The sequence below is a fragment of the Lynx canadensis genome, chromosome D2, assembly GCF_007474595.2.
Source record: "Lynx canadensis isolate LIC74 chromosome D2, mLynCan4.pri.v2, whole genome shotgun sequence".
Classification (NCBI taxonomy): domain Eukaryota; kingdom Metazoa; phylum Chordata; class Mammalia; order Carnivora; family Felidae; genus Lynx; species Lynx canadensis.
In genome coordinates, this window is record NC_044313.2 from 67051299 (window position 1) to 67066194 (window position 14896).

General features: G+C 37.3%; 1 protein-coding gene across 1 annotated transcript in view; it reads right to left on the reverse strand.

The window, feature by feature from the left end:
• The window catches only part of BICC1 (BicC family RNA binding protein 1), a 284184-nt gene that overhangs the window by 12048 nt on the left and 257240 nt on the right, over positions 1-14896 (reverse strand). The window contains exons 13-18 of the mRNA XM_030334902.1: positions 14726-14858; positions 14036-14192; positions 11867-12032; positions 9201-9240; positions 8609-8763; positions 2467-2623 (exon numbers count right to left, since the gene is read on the reverse strand). Of these exons, the coding sequence (XP_030190762.1) occupies positions 2467-2623; positions 8609-8763; positions 9201-9240; positions 11867-12032; positions 14036-14192; positions 14726-14858 (808 nt within the window). The remainder of the gene's footprint in view (positions 1-2466; positions 2624-8608; positions 8764-9200; positions 9241-11866; positions 12033-14035; positions 14193-14725; positions 14859-14896) is intronic.

Sequence of the window (14896 nt, forward strand, 5' to 3'; positions counted from 1 at the left end):
ATCACCTTCTCTGGTCATTTCATTTCCCAAATGACAGTACATATACTTTCTATATTTCAAGTGGAAGGAATTTCCTGATCAAGTTTCTCTTTCTCTTAAAAATAGGTGTTTTAGTGGTGCCTGGCTGGCTCAGTCTGTGCACCATGCAACTCTTGATCTCTGGGTAGAATTCAAGCCCCACATTTGGTGTGGAGCCTACCTAAAATAAAAATTTAAGGGATGCCTGAGTGGCTCAGTCAGTTAAGCATAGGACTTTGGCTCAGGTCATTATCTGGCAGTTTGTGGAGCCCCCAGGTCAGGCTGTCTGCACAGTGCCTGTCAGCACAGAGCCCGCTTCAGATCTTCTGTCTCCCGCTCACTCTGTCCCTCCCCTATTCACGCTCTATCTCTCTCCTTCAAAAATAATAAAAAAAATAATAGAAACAAAAATGTAAAAATATACATTAAAAAACAGATGTTTTATCTTTTATGGGGAGAAAGTGTAGATGAAAGAACCTAGGACCAAGCCCTGGAGCGTTCCACCATTTAAAGGGAAGACCCAAAGTCATCAACCCAGTGAGGTATTGGCTCGAGGTTGACACAAAGCAAGAATGCAAAGAGCACATGGGAGTAACCACTGGAGTTGACAAGATGAAGGCTACTGAAAGGCTAACCATATAATTTACTGTTTAAACAATAAATTTACTTACTTGGAGAACAGATGAGGGAGTTACTGAGAATCACAATGGTACAACTCCTGTTAACAGGCTCTGAGAAAAACCTAGACATTGCTAACTTTGAAAAGGATGTCATGAAAAATCATCTACAACTGTGGTCTTCAATACAGTAACCACTGGCCACATGTGGCTACTGAATGCCTGAAATGTGGGTAGTGGGAATTGAAATGTTCTGCAAGATTATAAGATCTATTCATACCAGATTTTAAAAACTTAGTACAAAAAAGAATGTAAAATATCTCATAAAAATGTCTTTACATTGATTACATGTTTAAATAATATTTTACATACGTTGGGTTAAGCAAATATGTTAGTAAAACTGGGGAAAAAACAGAGGTTTCAAAATTAAATGTTCTTAGTGATATTTATTATGACACATAATTTCCCTTATATTTCTTTTTATCATAACTATTTATAGTTTTTATAATCTCTTTTAAACTCCTTATGTTTTTAAAGCATCTCACAAAAGCCAAACACCTGTTTTTCCTTAATCTTTCCTTTTTATTAATGAGTTCCCTATCTTAACTCTCATCCTGAACTTCAATGCAGCTAAGTTGTACAATTTTAATTATCCAGTGTTAAGTGAAGGGAAAGGAGATAAAGACTGAAAAAGAAGCACAAAACGAACTTATATTGAGCCACAGAACAGAGCTCATTTCCACCCCTAGATCTGCACCTGGCACCAGCCTGCCTCACAGCTCCATGCTCTTGTCAGTGGTGAGGTGCCCTGCCCACACAAGTTTCCTGGCTACTACTGATAATACACTTGGAATGTGGTTTTTTTTTTTTTAGAGCTGGCTGACACCATGACTGGCCTTTTCAAATCGGAGACTCTTGATAAAATGGCCAACCTAATTGATGGCAACAACTGACTGTTACTGAGTGTCCACTACACTCACTTAGATTGCCTTTCTTCAAGTATTCTTCAAATACTCCAAACTATGTTTCAGGATCCCAAATTCATCAAAAACCCTGAAAAAGGCCATTAGGGGAATATCTTGTGATTACTATTGTCAATTCTTGTCTGCTTACCTATTTATACAGCCCAGAAGTGTGAGAGCTGTTACAGACAAAACCAATACACGCATGCTGAGTCTTCACCACATTTGTTCAAAGCCAGAACCTGTATGCTTTAAACTTTTTCTTCCTATTTATGCCAACCTGGCTACATATTGTCATTTTAAAAAATTAAAACTTGCTCTTCACCTTTAGTAGCTACCCACTGGGCAGACTTTATTTTCCAAGATGCTAATTTGATCTCATTTGGCTCAACTCCTTTACATCCCTGTCTTTTCCTTATCATCTGGATGTTTGTGGGAGCATGACTCATCCATACATTCACTCAACAAACATTTACTGAGTGCCTATCTGTGTCAGAACTGCTAGATATTTGGGAATAAATAACAAATAAGCCTCTGCCTAACAATACTCGGCACACGGGCAGTTTGTAAGTTCTTACTGAATGGATAACTATGGTTCCTAGCTTGTAGAGCTCAAATTATCCACAGGTATAACAAGAATGAGTGTAACAAGTGCTAAGTGAAAGCACAGACAAAACGCAGTGGAAACAGAGAACTCCACCATCTGCTTCACCTGGAAAAATAAGGAAGGCTTCATAGAGAAGGTGGCATGTGATGCCAAATACTTGAAGGCATGGGGTTCAGAGTTTATATTTGAGCATCACCCTAAATCAAATGGACAAATTCCAGACTGATTACATCTAAAAGTATGATGAAAAGTCAAAGCTCACTTGATTTGTTCTGTTTACGTTTGGGGCTGCCAATAGAAGCGGCAAATTCACTAGGACTTGTGGGTCCTATTCCATTTCGGTCTCTCCAGTTATCAGATTCACCTCCACTTCCCAAGTGTTCACGACTGTTGGACCTCGAGAGGGACACTGATGAACCCTGTAGACAATCAAAGCCAGATGAGGAAATATTTAATAAGGTAGGTGTCCTGAGCTTTGAGGAGAAAAGAATGCACGTTACACCACCACCATTTACTTCTATTGTTCACCACTGCTGATTCTCAGGAAGAGGCCATGCCATCTGTCTACAGGCCTTCTATCCTCCAGCCACCAAGGACACCTGGTAATATACACAGTATTCATTCACTCCTCCTTCATTATGAGAGCCCCCAGCACAAAGACTGAGTCCTATAAGATTTGGAGCAATGGATACTGAGATTCCTCCCTATTATAGAGAACCACACAGCAAGTCTTCCATCTGGTAAAGCAGAGATTCTCTGCCTTGTATCACCTAAAAAGGACACATGGGAGGGGGTGTGCCTAGACCTAATGCTCTAACAAGAATACAGCTCCCAGGCTACTAGAGTCAGAGTGGAGAGAGGGTTGGCATTTCTTCCGTGTTACCCTCATCCAAACAATTATATGGTCTTTCTAATAAATTACAAATACCTGGAAATATTTTTAATTCCCCCAAATAAAAATTTAAAAGATCTCAAAGTTTGAACTGATTTGCATTTATTTATTCATTTAGTTAACCAAAGGCAATCTATTTTGTACTATATCTAGAGTTTTGAATTCAGGATTCCCCGGTTTTCAAAGTATCCTGTTTGTTAGATAAATTAAATTCTAATTAGTATATGTGCTGCCAAAGTGAGCACTGTTTGTTGGGGAATTCTAAGAGGATCTTTCACAATTCCATAAATTCACTTCATTCAGTCTCATAGCAGCATAACCACAACTGGCCATGCCCTCCTTTTTTTTTTCTTCATCTCTGGCCATGCCCCCTTTAACACCCTTTTCTTCAAGCACTCCCCATGTGTTCTGCCCACTTCCTGTAGCCTTGCAGGATCCTCCTCCACTTTTCCACTCCAAATATCACATTATCCTGGGGCTGGCCCTAACATGCCTTCTTGTCTCTCTCTACACTTGCTCATTAAATAATCTCAACCTCTTTCAGAGCTTAATGACAACCATGACTTTCAATGTTTTACTTCCAGATTTGACTTTTCTGTTGAAATTTATAATTGTGGAATTGCCTTGTAGGCATTTTAAACTTGGAATGCTTGAAATTTAATTGTTGACGACCCATTCCCACCAGCTAAACCCACACACACTCCTGCCCCAGAATTCCTACATCTCACCCAGTTGCTCAAGCCGAACTTCTGAGTCATCTTCATTCCTCCTTCCCCCCACCACAAACAATTCATCAGCAAATTCTATAATCTCTTAACATACCCCAAATCTACCTTCTTCTTGCCATCTCCACAACTGTAGCCAATAGCCAGCCTCCTTATGAACCTTTTATTCTATTCTTGCCTCCCACCCCAATATCCATTATCCAGAAAGCAACTAGGCTGATTTTTTAAAAGCAAATTAGAACAAATGATACCTTCTGTGTAAAGTCTGATAATGCTTTTCCAGTACTTTGTCATGGGCTAAGATGCTCCCTAGCTGATCCTCTGCCTCTCTAACTCTGTCTTCCCTTCCCACTGCCCTTCTCACTCAACTTCTGCTCCATGAACTTACCAGCTGGTTCTGACTTCAGGATGATTATGCCAGGATGATCAAAGCCTATTACTGTTTCCCTAGATCTTCACAAAGCTGACCCTTTCCTGTCATCTAGGTCTTAGCTTGAATGCCATCTGCTCATTAAGGCCTGCTATGACTACCCACTCTAAAGCAGGCTCTGTTGCTTATTTATCAGGGACTTTTATTACCTACTGGCTTCTTGTTTGTTTTGTATCTCTCTGTACCTAACAAAAAGAAAGTTCTATCCATGAAACCAAGAACCTGTATTTAAGCACTGTATCCCTCAAATTGTGTCTGGAACACAGAAAATGCTCCATAAATATTTGCGGAATTACTGAATCTAGAGATACCTACCTTTTTATACATCTATGAAGAATTCTAATTCCCTTTGCTATGGGATGCCCTTTGTTGACTTTTGGGAAGGGGCAGAGGGAAGGAAAGCTCCTGAGACCAAAGAATGGTGTTTTCAGTTAAAACTATCTTTAACATCATACTTCAACCAAAATGAATCCAATGTAGCAAGGGAAATAAGAATATGCTCAAAACTGGCAATTACCAGAACGTCAATGAGATCATTATTATAGTATTTATACGTATATTTAAAATTCTACATCTAAACTCTTTGAGTATTAAAAAAAAAAAACACTCATCTAAGATCTAAGCTGACTTAATGCACACAGCTATATCAGATCTGGCTAAACATGGTGATTTCTAGGGGCGCCTGGGTGGCGCAGTCGGTTAAGCGTCCGACTTCAGCCAGGTCACGATCTCGCGGTCCGTGAGTTCGAGCCCCGCGTCAGGCTCTGGGCTGATGGCTCGGAGCCTGGAGCCTGTTTCCAATTCTGTGTCTCCCTCTCTCTCTGCCCCTCCCCCCGTTCATGCTCTGTCTCTCTCTGTCCCAAAAATAAATAAAAAACGTTGAAAAAAAAATTAAAAAAAAAAAAAACAAACAAAAAAAACCATGGTGATTTCTAAAACCATTAAGTAAAACGTTCTCTTGTGATACCTACTAGTTCATGATCTACTCACTAATCCAAAGTGTCACAAAGCACAGCTCATCTCCATTCTTGGATTTGTAAAACTGAAAATAATCAGACAACTTCATTACTCTTAGTGGTGGAGAAATTAAAAATCATCTTTGATTCTCAAGGCATGTTTTTTTTGGCTTTAGAGAACATGTAGCAGAGATGAGTGGCAAATAGAAAAGGAAAATCCCAGAGCTTTTGTAGATCTGTTGATGTTACAGAGATAATGCAGGTCAAAGCAGCCTTTTGTTCCACCTTTCATGTCTCAGTATATGACCAAGTGGATTGGGTCATATTTTTGAGTAATGGAAAAAAAAAATGCCTCAAGCTGCCTGCTTCTTATCTAAAGGAGCTCTTTGGAACAGGCTCATTTCTCAAAGCTGCCCTCAAACTGGAAACAACTGCTTAAGTCTAGCTTCTCAGAAATCTGAATAAGAAGCTCAGAGCATCAACTTCTTGCCTCAAGCAAGCTTCCTAGAGCAGGAAATTCCATGAGCCTTGATCCCTGGCCCATACCCATCAGAACCTACTGGCTAAACAAACATGCTTCTCATAGATCAGCATTCTACTTGTCTATTTGGGTTTGTTTTGTTTTCTTTAGAGTGTTAAAAAAAAAAAGTGTTTCATGTCATCTTCTAATTTCAAAATATTAGTGCTATATATAAGCAGAGAGGTGGTCAATCCTTCAATAAAGATTTTTAAGTTCTCTCTACTTTTCTTCTCTATCCCACCCTGTCTCCATGTCCTAACCCAAAGAAGCAGTCCTCACTGCTCAGTTTTTAATCCTTCTGAGCTATAGCAGAATAAAGGGAAAGGCATGCATGTGCAGATAGCAACTGCTGCATAATATCAGATCATGCTATTGTAAAGGACTCTCTCATCCCCTTTCAATGGATTTGGGATGAATGAAGAAAAGTTCGAGTCCTACACAACAGGGAAATCTAGAATGCTATTACCAAAGAAATCTTGGTTATATCTTTTCATCATCATTGTTGAAGGGGCTATAAACAAAAACAGGTTATGAGGTGAAAGCCCATGCACTAATCTAGGTGTTCACACCCTCTCCCCCACCTTCCAGTGTGAATAGGTTGCCAGATATTAACTAGGAAGGTGGAACAGACTAGCCCAAGATAGCCAAAAGAAAAAGCTACAGGAGCCACTGTACTCAGCCACTGAGTCAGGACCCTGGCACATCCCTGCCCACAGAAGGTGGTCTATCCATCCTTTGACAAGTGCTGGAGCAGAAGAGTCTTTTAAGTTCTGAAATAATTTCTGCATTGTCCTCCTAGTGTTACATCTCTGTAAAGCAGTGTTTCCAGAAGGGTGTCTGCATCAGAATTGTACTAGGCTTTTCCTGAAAATGTAGATTCTTGGTTTTTGCTCCCCATCTAATGAATGAGATCCTGGAGAAAGTATCTTCATTTTTATCAAGCTCTCTAAAGAGAATCTTATGTCCGTTAAAGTATGGCCACATGGTTCTAGATCATTTACTTATCACCTTTGCTATGTACCCTCTTGGGTTAAACCATTAGGAAAGTATGAAGGAAATTTCGTAAAATAAATTCAAGTCTTTTCTGTGACACCTACTGCCATGATCTCATGTAAACCACTTAACTGATCAGGGCCATTCTTTCCTCACTGGGAGCTTGTAGGGACTGAATAAGCTTGAGGATGAAAATGCACCTTATTAACTACAAACAAATTATGTGATTTATGATAATTGTTACTAGCACATTATGTGTTCATATAATACTCCAAGACATTCCTTTGGAAATAAAAAGCATATCTAGCTGGACTAATCTCAACTTTCAGCAGGTGGTTGGTCTTCTTCAGGGTAAAGTTCTCCAATTTGAAAGAATAGTACCTGTCAAATATTACTGAGAACTTACCACCCACTGTGCTACATACTGGAGGGTTTCTTCCAGGTCATCTTCAAATTAACTCAAATTAGAAAACAAGTACAGAGGAGAGAAGTCACTCATCAAAGCTGAACCTCTTATTAGTGGTGGGTGTCACATTCCACAGCCCCTTCACTTGACAGCTACATTATTAGAATGATCATCATTTCAAACTAACAGAGTGTTGGTCTTTAAGCACACATCTGAATTAGCATTTCTTGAGTAAAATATTTTATCTCTGAAACTAGAGAAACACGATCAACCACCTAACACTTCACTCTGCCAAAGGCACGCGTGAAAATTGGCCATAGGTGTATCAACTGAAAGCCTAAGAAGTAGCACAGCAGTTTTAAGGTCTCTACCAACAAAAGGAAATGTTAATTTTCTGTCAGAACTATAATGGCAGAGAGTGGAGTATGCCTCATAGAACCTCGAAATTTTTCATAATGGTTCCTGTGTTCTAGCTGCTGACAGTGACTTCAATCTTTATATACAGCCTGCCAGGTTGCTACTAGATAGAAGTCTGACAATGAAATTCACATGAGACTGTTCTTTTTAGTATTTTCTTTTACACTAAAAAACAATGAAAAAATTGCATATTTCCTTTTGCCTTTCTTCAACAGTCTAATTTATTACAAAGAAAATTGGTGCAGAAAAAAGATCAATCTACAATGGCTAATGATTTTGAAACCCTTAACCAGTAATTGTTTTGCAGCCTACAGTGTTCTGGTTGAACACTTGAATTAATCATTTTTATCCACGTTTGGGTTTGCATTCTATCCCCAGTATTGTGTATGCATGTGTGTACTCTAATTCCACCCTGGCTCACAAAAGGCTTACAGCCAAAATCTGATACTGTCAGATTGAAAAGGCCTTGCTTAGCAAGTCACGTGGAGCCTGGCTGAGAAGTATGGAATGCTGGATCCTTTCCCCATGTGGCAAGGATGCCAGCTTCCCAGTCTCACCCTGAGCAGTGCAGCCAACATCTGGGAAACATAAAATTTTGGAGCTCTTGTTTATGATACTTCCTGCTGTGTTCCTGGCACATCTGAACATGCTGAATATTTAACTCATATCTGAAAACTTATTTTTGTTGAATATTTGCTTTTTCCCCCTTTGGTGCCTGCTAGTGATACTCTTAAATAAAGGGATTCTTTATATATTTTTATGGAATAGTACATCTGTCCTTTGCTTAATCTCAGCCCTGCTCTATCATTTATGACACTTTCTCCCCCTAACAAAAACACATTTATCCAAATTTACATCTCTGTAACAGCTTATCAACAACTTTTAAAGAAGGTATATAAAGATAGTAACATACTACGTTGAATCAATTTGATAGCAACATGTTCACAGGAATAGAAATTAGAACAAATCACCATTAACGACTTCTCTTTATGTAAATAAAGAATGGTACCTCTCGTTTGCTGAAAGAACAGACAGGAAGAATGGGTAGGGCACAACTGTACAAACCTCAAAAGTGGTTGTCATTGTGGGCTTATAGGACACATGGTTGGCCCTTCTCAGCTCCTTTATAGTTTCAGCTGGCATGGATTTAGAAAACCCAAGTCCACTCCAGGTATTTGTGGGTGTTCTGACCTCCGTCACCACTGGTTTCTTTAACATAGCTTTGGGAAACAGAACATAAAACAAATGTTTGGTATTTTTAATGTTTTTCTTAAATAAAATGTTGATGAATGTTGTTTCTTTGATAAAATGTAAAGAAATTATCACTGAAAATTATTTCTTAACATAAAATGCCTTAAAACAGCTTCATAAAACACTCAATACCAAGTAAACTGAAAAATGCTACATTATTTCTTAATTGATCTCATGCTATTCTAATCAACAAAATACATTCAACCTCAACAAAATGTGTACAACTTGAACCTAAACATTCTAAATTTCTTTTTATGAAGGTACAATTGCTCAATTCAACATGAATACTAGAAAACATTTTATGGCTCTACTAAAAAAATATATATTATATATATATTAATATTATTATATACAATTATATATTATGTTAATATATATTAATATAGATCATTAATATAGCACAAACCTTTAGTTGCTAATAGTTTCTTTTGTTCATAGTCAAATGCCTGAAAATAAAACAGAAAGTATCTTTATTGCCAGTCTATCCAAATGTCATGCCAATACTCCATAATTACGAACAAAGGTTTTGACTATAGTCCATGAATCCGCCTGGGACACATGCTAAGCTTTGCACCACAATGTGAATCCAGTGCAAGTCTGATACATTTCAACATGTTTTCAAACTAATTAATTAGAATAAATTAACTACTTCTGACATGACAGTGATAGATTTAGAAATTTTCCTTCAAAAGAAAAAAATATCCTACTTACTGTGAGTATTTAATGCACTAGGGCCAATATATGCTAAAGTATAGTGAATAACCTAAAAGTATTAGGGCTAAGTTTCAAAACACGCATCTCCCAAATGCTTTCTGGTTATCTACTGGCCTCTTTGTTTCTGTACATCCTCTCCTCATTTAAGTAAAGGATGGCATGAAATGGGATGATGTTAAGACAACTTAAGAAATTATTTGGCCTAATTGGCATAGTCTTTGCTTTTGAAGTAGGATAAATGACTAATGTCTAGCTTTGATCTGTAATGACATTAAGCAATACAATAAAATTAAACCTAGTTACTTTTTATTGTACAGGACTAGGAGGTCATCATTCATTCTTTCCATTCATACTGAATAAATGAGTATTCAGTAAGTCATGTCTAGTAGGGACCAAGGCAGGGCATTTTGAAGAAATTAGTCCAGACATAGCTACATCTCAAATGCTACTTCAGTGTTCTCAGATCTCCAATTTAGGGGATAGCTAAGACTTAAGAATGTCTCAAAGGCCTACCAGGAGGGCCAAGAACCAACTAGGGAGAGTTCTTTTGACCCTTCCTCCAGGAGGACTATACTATCATATATAGGGTGCCCATGTATGTCGCAGTCTGAAACAGGATACTTCTGAGAGTGAAATGTGCTACACATAAAAATTAGGCCAGAATTATAAAAGTCAATGGGCTGATCCAGACAAACCAGGATGTGTGATTAACTCCAAGAACATGACAGTAAATGAGGAGAGCCAGGTTTTTAGATAACACAGGTCGATAATGTTTTTGAAATCCTAGGTCTAAAATGGCCTTGGGAATTAAAATCAACTTGTAATGATTAATGTCTATTGGTAAGGTGTGGGGAAATCTTAAATTCACTTGTTCAGTAAGTATTTATTGAGTGTCTTCTGGTTAAAGAGACTGTGCTGCTCTTTGTGGAAGAATATAACAATGCATCAAAAATTGTCTAGACCCTCAAAACATATAATCTTAAGTGGGGATGGGTAAAAGAAACTAAAATTAGGAAGTGAGAAAAGTGTGAAGAGAGAGCTGGAGATACAGCATTCCAAGAATGGTCAGGAGACAGAGATCATTTTTAGCTGCAGGAATCATCAGTTAAGTCTTCAATCTCTCCCTCTGTCAATGCTTGGTGACTATTATCATTCAGTTCTTAGTGACTTTAAAAGTTAGCTCTTCATTAATGACATAAATAAATCTATTTAAGTTGAAACTCTATCACCAAGAACATTCTTATCCATCCCAAAAGAAAGGAACATGAAAATGATTCACTGTAGATGTAAACCTGACAGAAAAGAAGCACCAGATGGACAAAAATTAGAAAAAGGGATAATACAGGGGATTAGAAATTGATTATATAAGAAAATTTTAATTTATGTGAACTGAAAATAAATCCACCAGAGAAAATGTAAATGTTTTATAAAAACATTTATCTAAAAACTCATAAAAATGTTCAAATGTGAAGGATTAAAAAAACAGACAAACAGGCCTGAACTGTAGCTTTCACTAACATCATAAAAGTATAATTTAGTTCCATGAGTTAATTTCTTTGACATACCTGTGATAGCTTGTTTTTAGGATTCTGTGAAAAGTTATGCCCTTCTTTGGGAGGTTCGGGGAGGGTTGTGGATAACACATCTTTTACTATGAAGTAGGAAAGTCTACCTAGCAATTCTGATACTGAAATAGGATGTTTATACGAATCTCTGAAAGCACAAAGTACAAAATCTTTACCTTTCATATTGTAGTTTATACGGAAATCAAATTTTCAAATAATAGTCCACTCTGAATAACTAGCCTAATACTTTAAAAATGGATAGAAAGAATATCCCTGCTTAGGAAATAATCATAAAATTCTCTCAACTAACATAGTCATCAATAATATTTAGCATTTACTTTCAAAAACCTAAAGCTTCAGATTAGTTATTTTTATAACTATCTAAATGACACTAAATTTATCATCTCCATTAAATAGATAGAAGAATATTATATTTACCCAAGACTAAGTCATGAGGCAGTAATACTTAAAAATAACAGCTTTCACATGTATGTAAACTTTTTTAAGTGATCGATAAGTGATGTCATTTGTGTAAGATACAGTGATGTAAAACATTTTATGTCAATTTTAATATTGTATTTTAAAGAATTCTTCTTGGTTAAGCTAACTCCTGCTTTTCATTTTTAACACTTATGGCATACCAATTCCTAACTATTGTGTATACATTTAAATTTAATTTTGACTACAATGCAGAAGGAACCCCTAATTCCGCTCTACTGTTAACCATTCACTGAATTTCCCATTCCCTAACCCAACCTCTTACATTTGGAAGACTCTCATTTTTTACCATTACCTGCATGTTGACATATGATGGCCTTGGGGCCAGGCAAGTCCTTTCAGAGTTCTGCTGGGCAGCTGCAGCCCTCTCAGCAGCACGCTCACTTCCAGGAGCCTTTTTGTCAGCCAAAGGGCTTTCTGCAGCACTTAGTTCAGGATCTGAGAGCAGTCTGTCAGTACTGCTGTGAAACAGTTTGGAATTTAACACTCCATATTTATATACAAATGTACTGAACATCCCCTATGTGCCACATTTACTATACATCTATACCACTGTCAGCTATTTATATGTATTATTTCATTTAGTCCTCACAATCCCTCTCTGAGGTAAGTAGTAGACAGATAAGGGAAGTACCTTACCCAAGGTCATACCTCTGATAAATGGTAAAGCTGAAATTTGAACCCAAGCATATGACTCTAGAGCTGCAGTTGAAATGATTTCATGATACACTTTGATAAACATTGTATGTATGGCATATTGTATATGGTACATATGGAATAGACACACAGACAAGATTTCTAATTTGCACATATCAAGAAGATAGCAGTGAGTCATGCATGCGCAGTCTAAAAAGAGTCAATCTGAAGGCATGTAGATGATCCAATTTGTGTATGTGAAATGCATATGATTATTGCTAACAAATCTAATAAGATACAGATAGCAGATAAATAAGTATTTCCAACACCTGTTCAGGGTGCATGGATGAACATAACAGGGCTCCGTAAAATAGGAAAAATGATCTGAATTACAAGATTGATAATGCCCTATACCAATGCACCTCAAGTTCAAATCTAATTCCAGGTTAAGCTTAAGTAAAGGAGAAATAAGAAACAGTATTATTAGTCAAAGAGCTGATCTGTTCATTCATTCTTTCTTTTATCACTCACTATTATATCATGCCAGGGGATTCAGAAGAATTCATAACAGGCTATTGGAACAGAAGAGGAGGAGCAATGAACTCTGTTTGCTGACAAAAGTTCACAAAGGCTTCACATAGGACGTCAGAACTGGAATTTAAAGGGCATCTGCAGGTTTACCAGCGTGAAGGACAGGAGAACAGCACAAGCAAAGGAAAGGAAGGAGGTAATGTGGACAGCTGGTGCATTTAAAGCCAGAGTATAATAAGATGAGACTTGTGTGTTCAAAAAACTGCTGGAAGGAAATAAAGGACTGACTGAGCTGCTGAGAGGGTGGAGGCAGGGAGACTGTTCTGGAGGTTGCAGCTTAATTCAGATGAGAAGTAAGTTCAGAACATACTTAATGATGAAAGGAAAAGGCATTCCCTTCAAATGCTTCAATACAGGGAAAAAAGCAAATTTACCTCTCTAACCTATGCTGAATAATGTTCACTGTGGCTCTTAGTACCATGTGAAGAAAAACACAGATAAAGCAGATTTGGACAAAATGGGAACAACAGTAATTAACTGACAAAAGGGTTTATAAAAGCAAAAAAAAAATTTTGGTAAGAAAAAGAGGAAATAAAAATATAAAGGCTATATTTAAGATATTCTCCTCTGTAAGGATATACAAGAAAACTAGTAAGACAGTAGAGGAAATTGGGTGGATGGAGATGGATGGGAGCAAAACCTTTAAACACAGAAGCTTTCCACTGTATTTTTGAAGTATGAATAGATTGTCTATTTGAAGAAAATAAAGTAAATGGGAAAAGAAAATAGAGTAAGGATAACACATCTGTAACTGTGCTATGGTAAGGAGAGTTACAGTTAATACATTGTACTCACTGTGGTTTATAATAAATAAAATCATGAAACTGTCAAATATTTATTATCAAAATTAGCAATTAACTACCTTGAAATAAGGAAGCCATAGTTTAAGTTAAAGACTCAAAGCAAAATAGAAAATTCACAGCAGGAAAATTTCTAACAGAAAAATCAGAGAGTAAATATTGCCCTGCTAAAGTTTCAGAACAATAGGGATGGGTTTAGAAGACCCAGATATAAACCTAGCCAGTTATAGAGAAGACATGAGTGAAAATTACCAGATGCTATTCCTTAATACAATTTTTAAAAGGAAAAAGAAAAGTATTAAGAAAAATAAAAAACACTCTTGGAGAAGATCAAATCCACTTGATCCAAAGAACACAAACTACCAACTTTAAAACAAACTCAGCCCGTTACATTTTATTTCAAAGGATCAAGGGATTTTAAAGATTAAAATACATACTGTAAGTGTGAGTTTTTCGTGCCCTGTAATAGTTCTACTGTCTGCCTTTTGGCACAGGAAACTTTGGAGGGACCCATCATCTGTTTCAGGTCACCCGCATTCCCAGAATGGGAAGGACTTCGAGGCATGCCTACTTCAACAAAAGCATCGTTACAACCTGCAGAAGGGATAAAGTGAAAATCCAAGTGTCAGCTTATCGTCAACGACCACTTGTGACGGAAACAAATCAGAACCCAACTCTAGGAAGACCCAGGCATACCAGCTTTCAACTGCAAAGAAGGCAGCCTAAATTCAAGCTGTCTCAAATTTCACCCAAGATGAAATGTGAAGAGAGACCCTCATAATTTTTAAAAGATTATTAGGGGTGAAAGGGTTATAAAAAAAAGAAATAACTCTACTTGGAAAAAAATCACGTGTGTACATTTAGTAAATTGACGCCTTCCTCTTACATAATTACACTTCAATTTAGGAAGTTCCAATGTAATGGGAAGTGATTTCTTTCTGTGGGAAGTGTTTTTCAGTTTATCTTTTCCATGTTCTTTGGAATTTTATTCAAGATGTCTTTCTGCATCCTTGAGGCAAGATGAGTCATAACTGGTTAGCAAAACCAACTTGAAATCACTGCAGAGACTTTTTACAACCCCCTTTATCCAAGTAACAGACCAGGCTGAAGTTCAGAAGGGAAGATACCTTCTGCAGGGTTTGATTTGGGAGATGCCTGCTCAGATCCAGTTGTTTGTCTAGATGGATCACTGTGATTCCCACTCAGTACTTTTTCTCCAAGTGATGAGGTGGATATTGCACCATATTTTATATTTGGAGACTAAAATAATAATAGAAAATAACATACAGATATGGTCA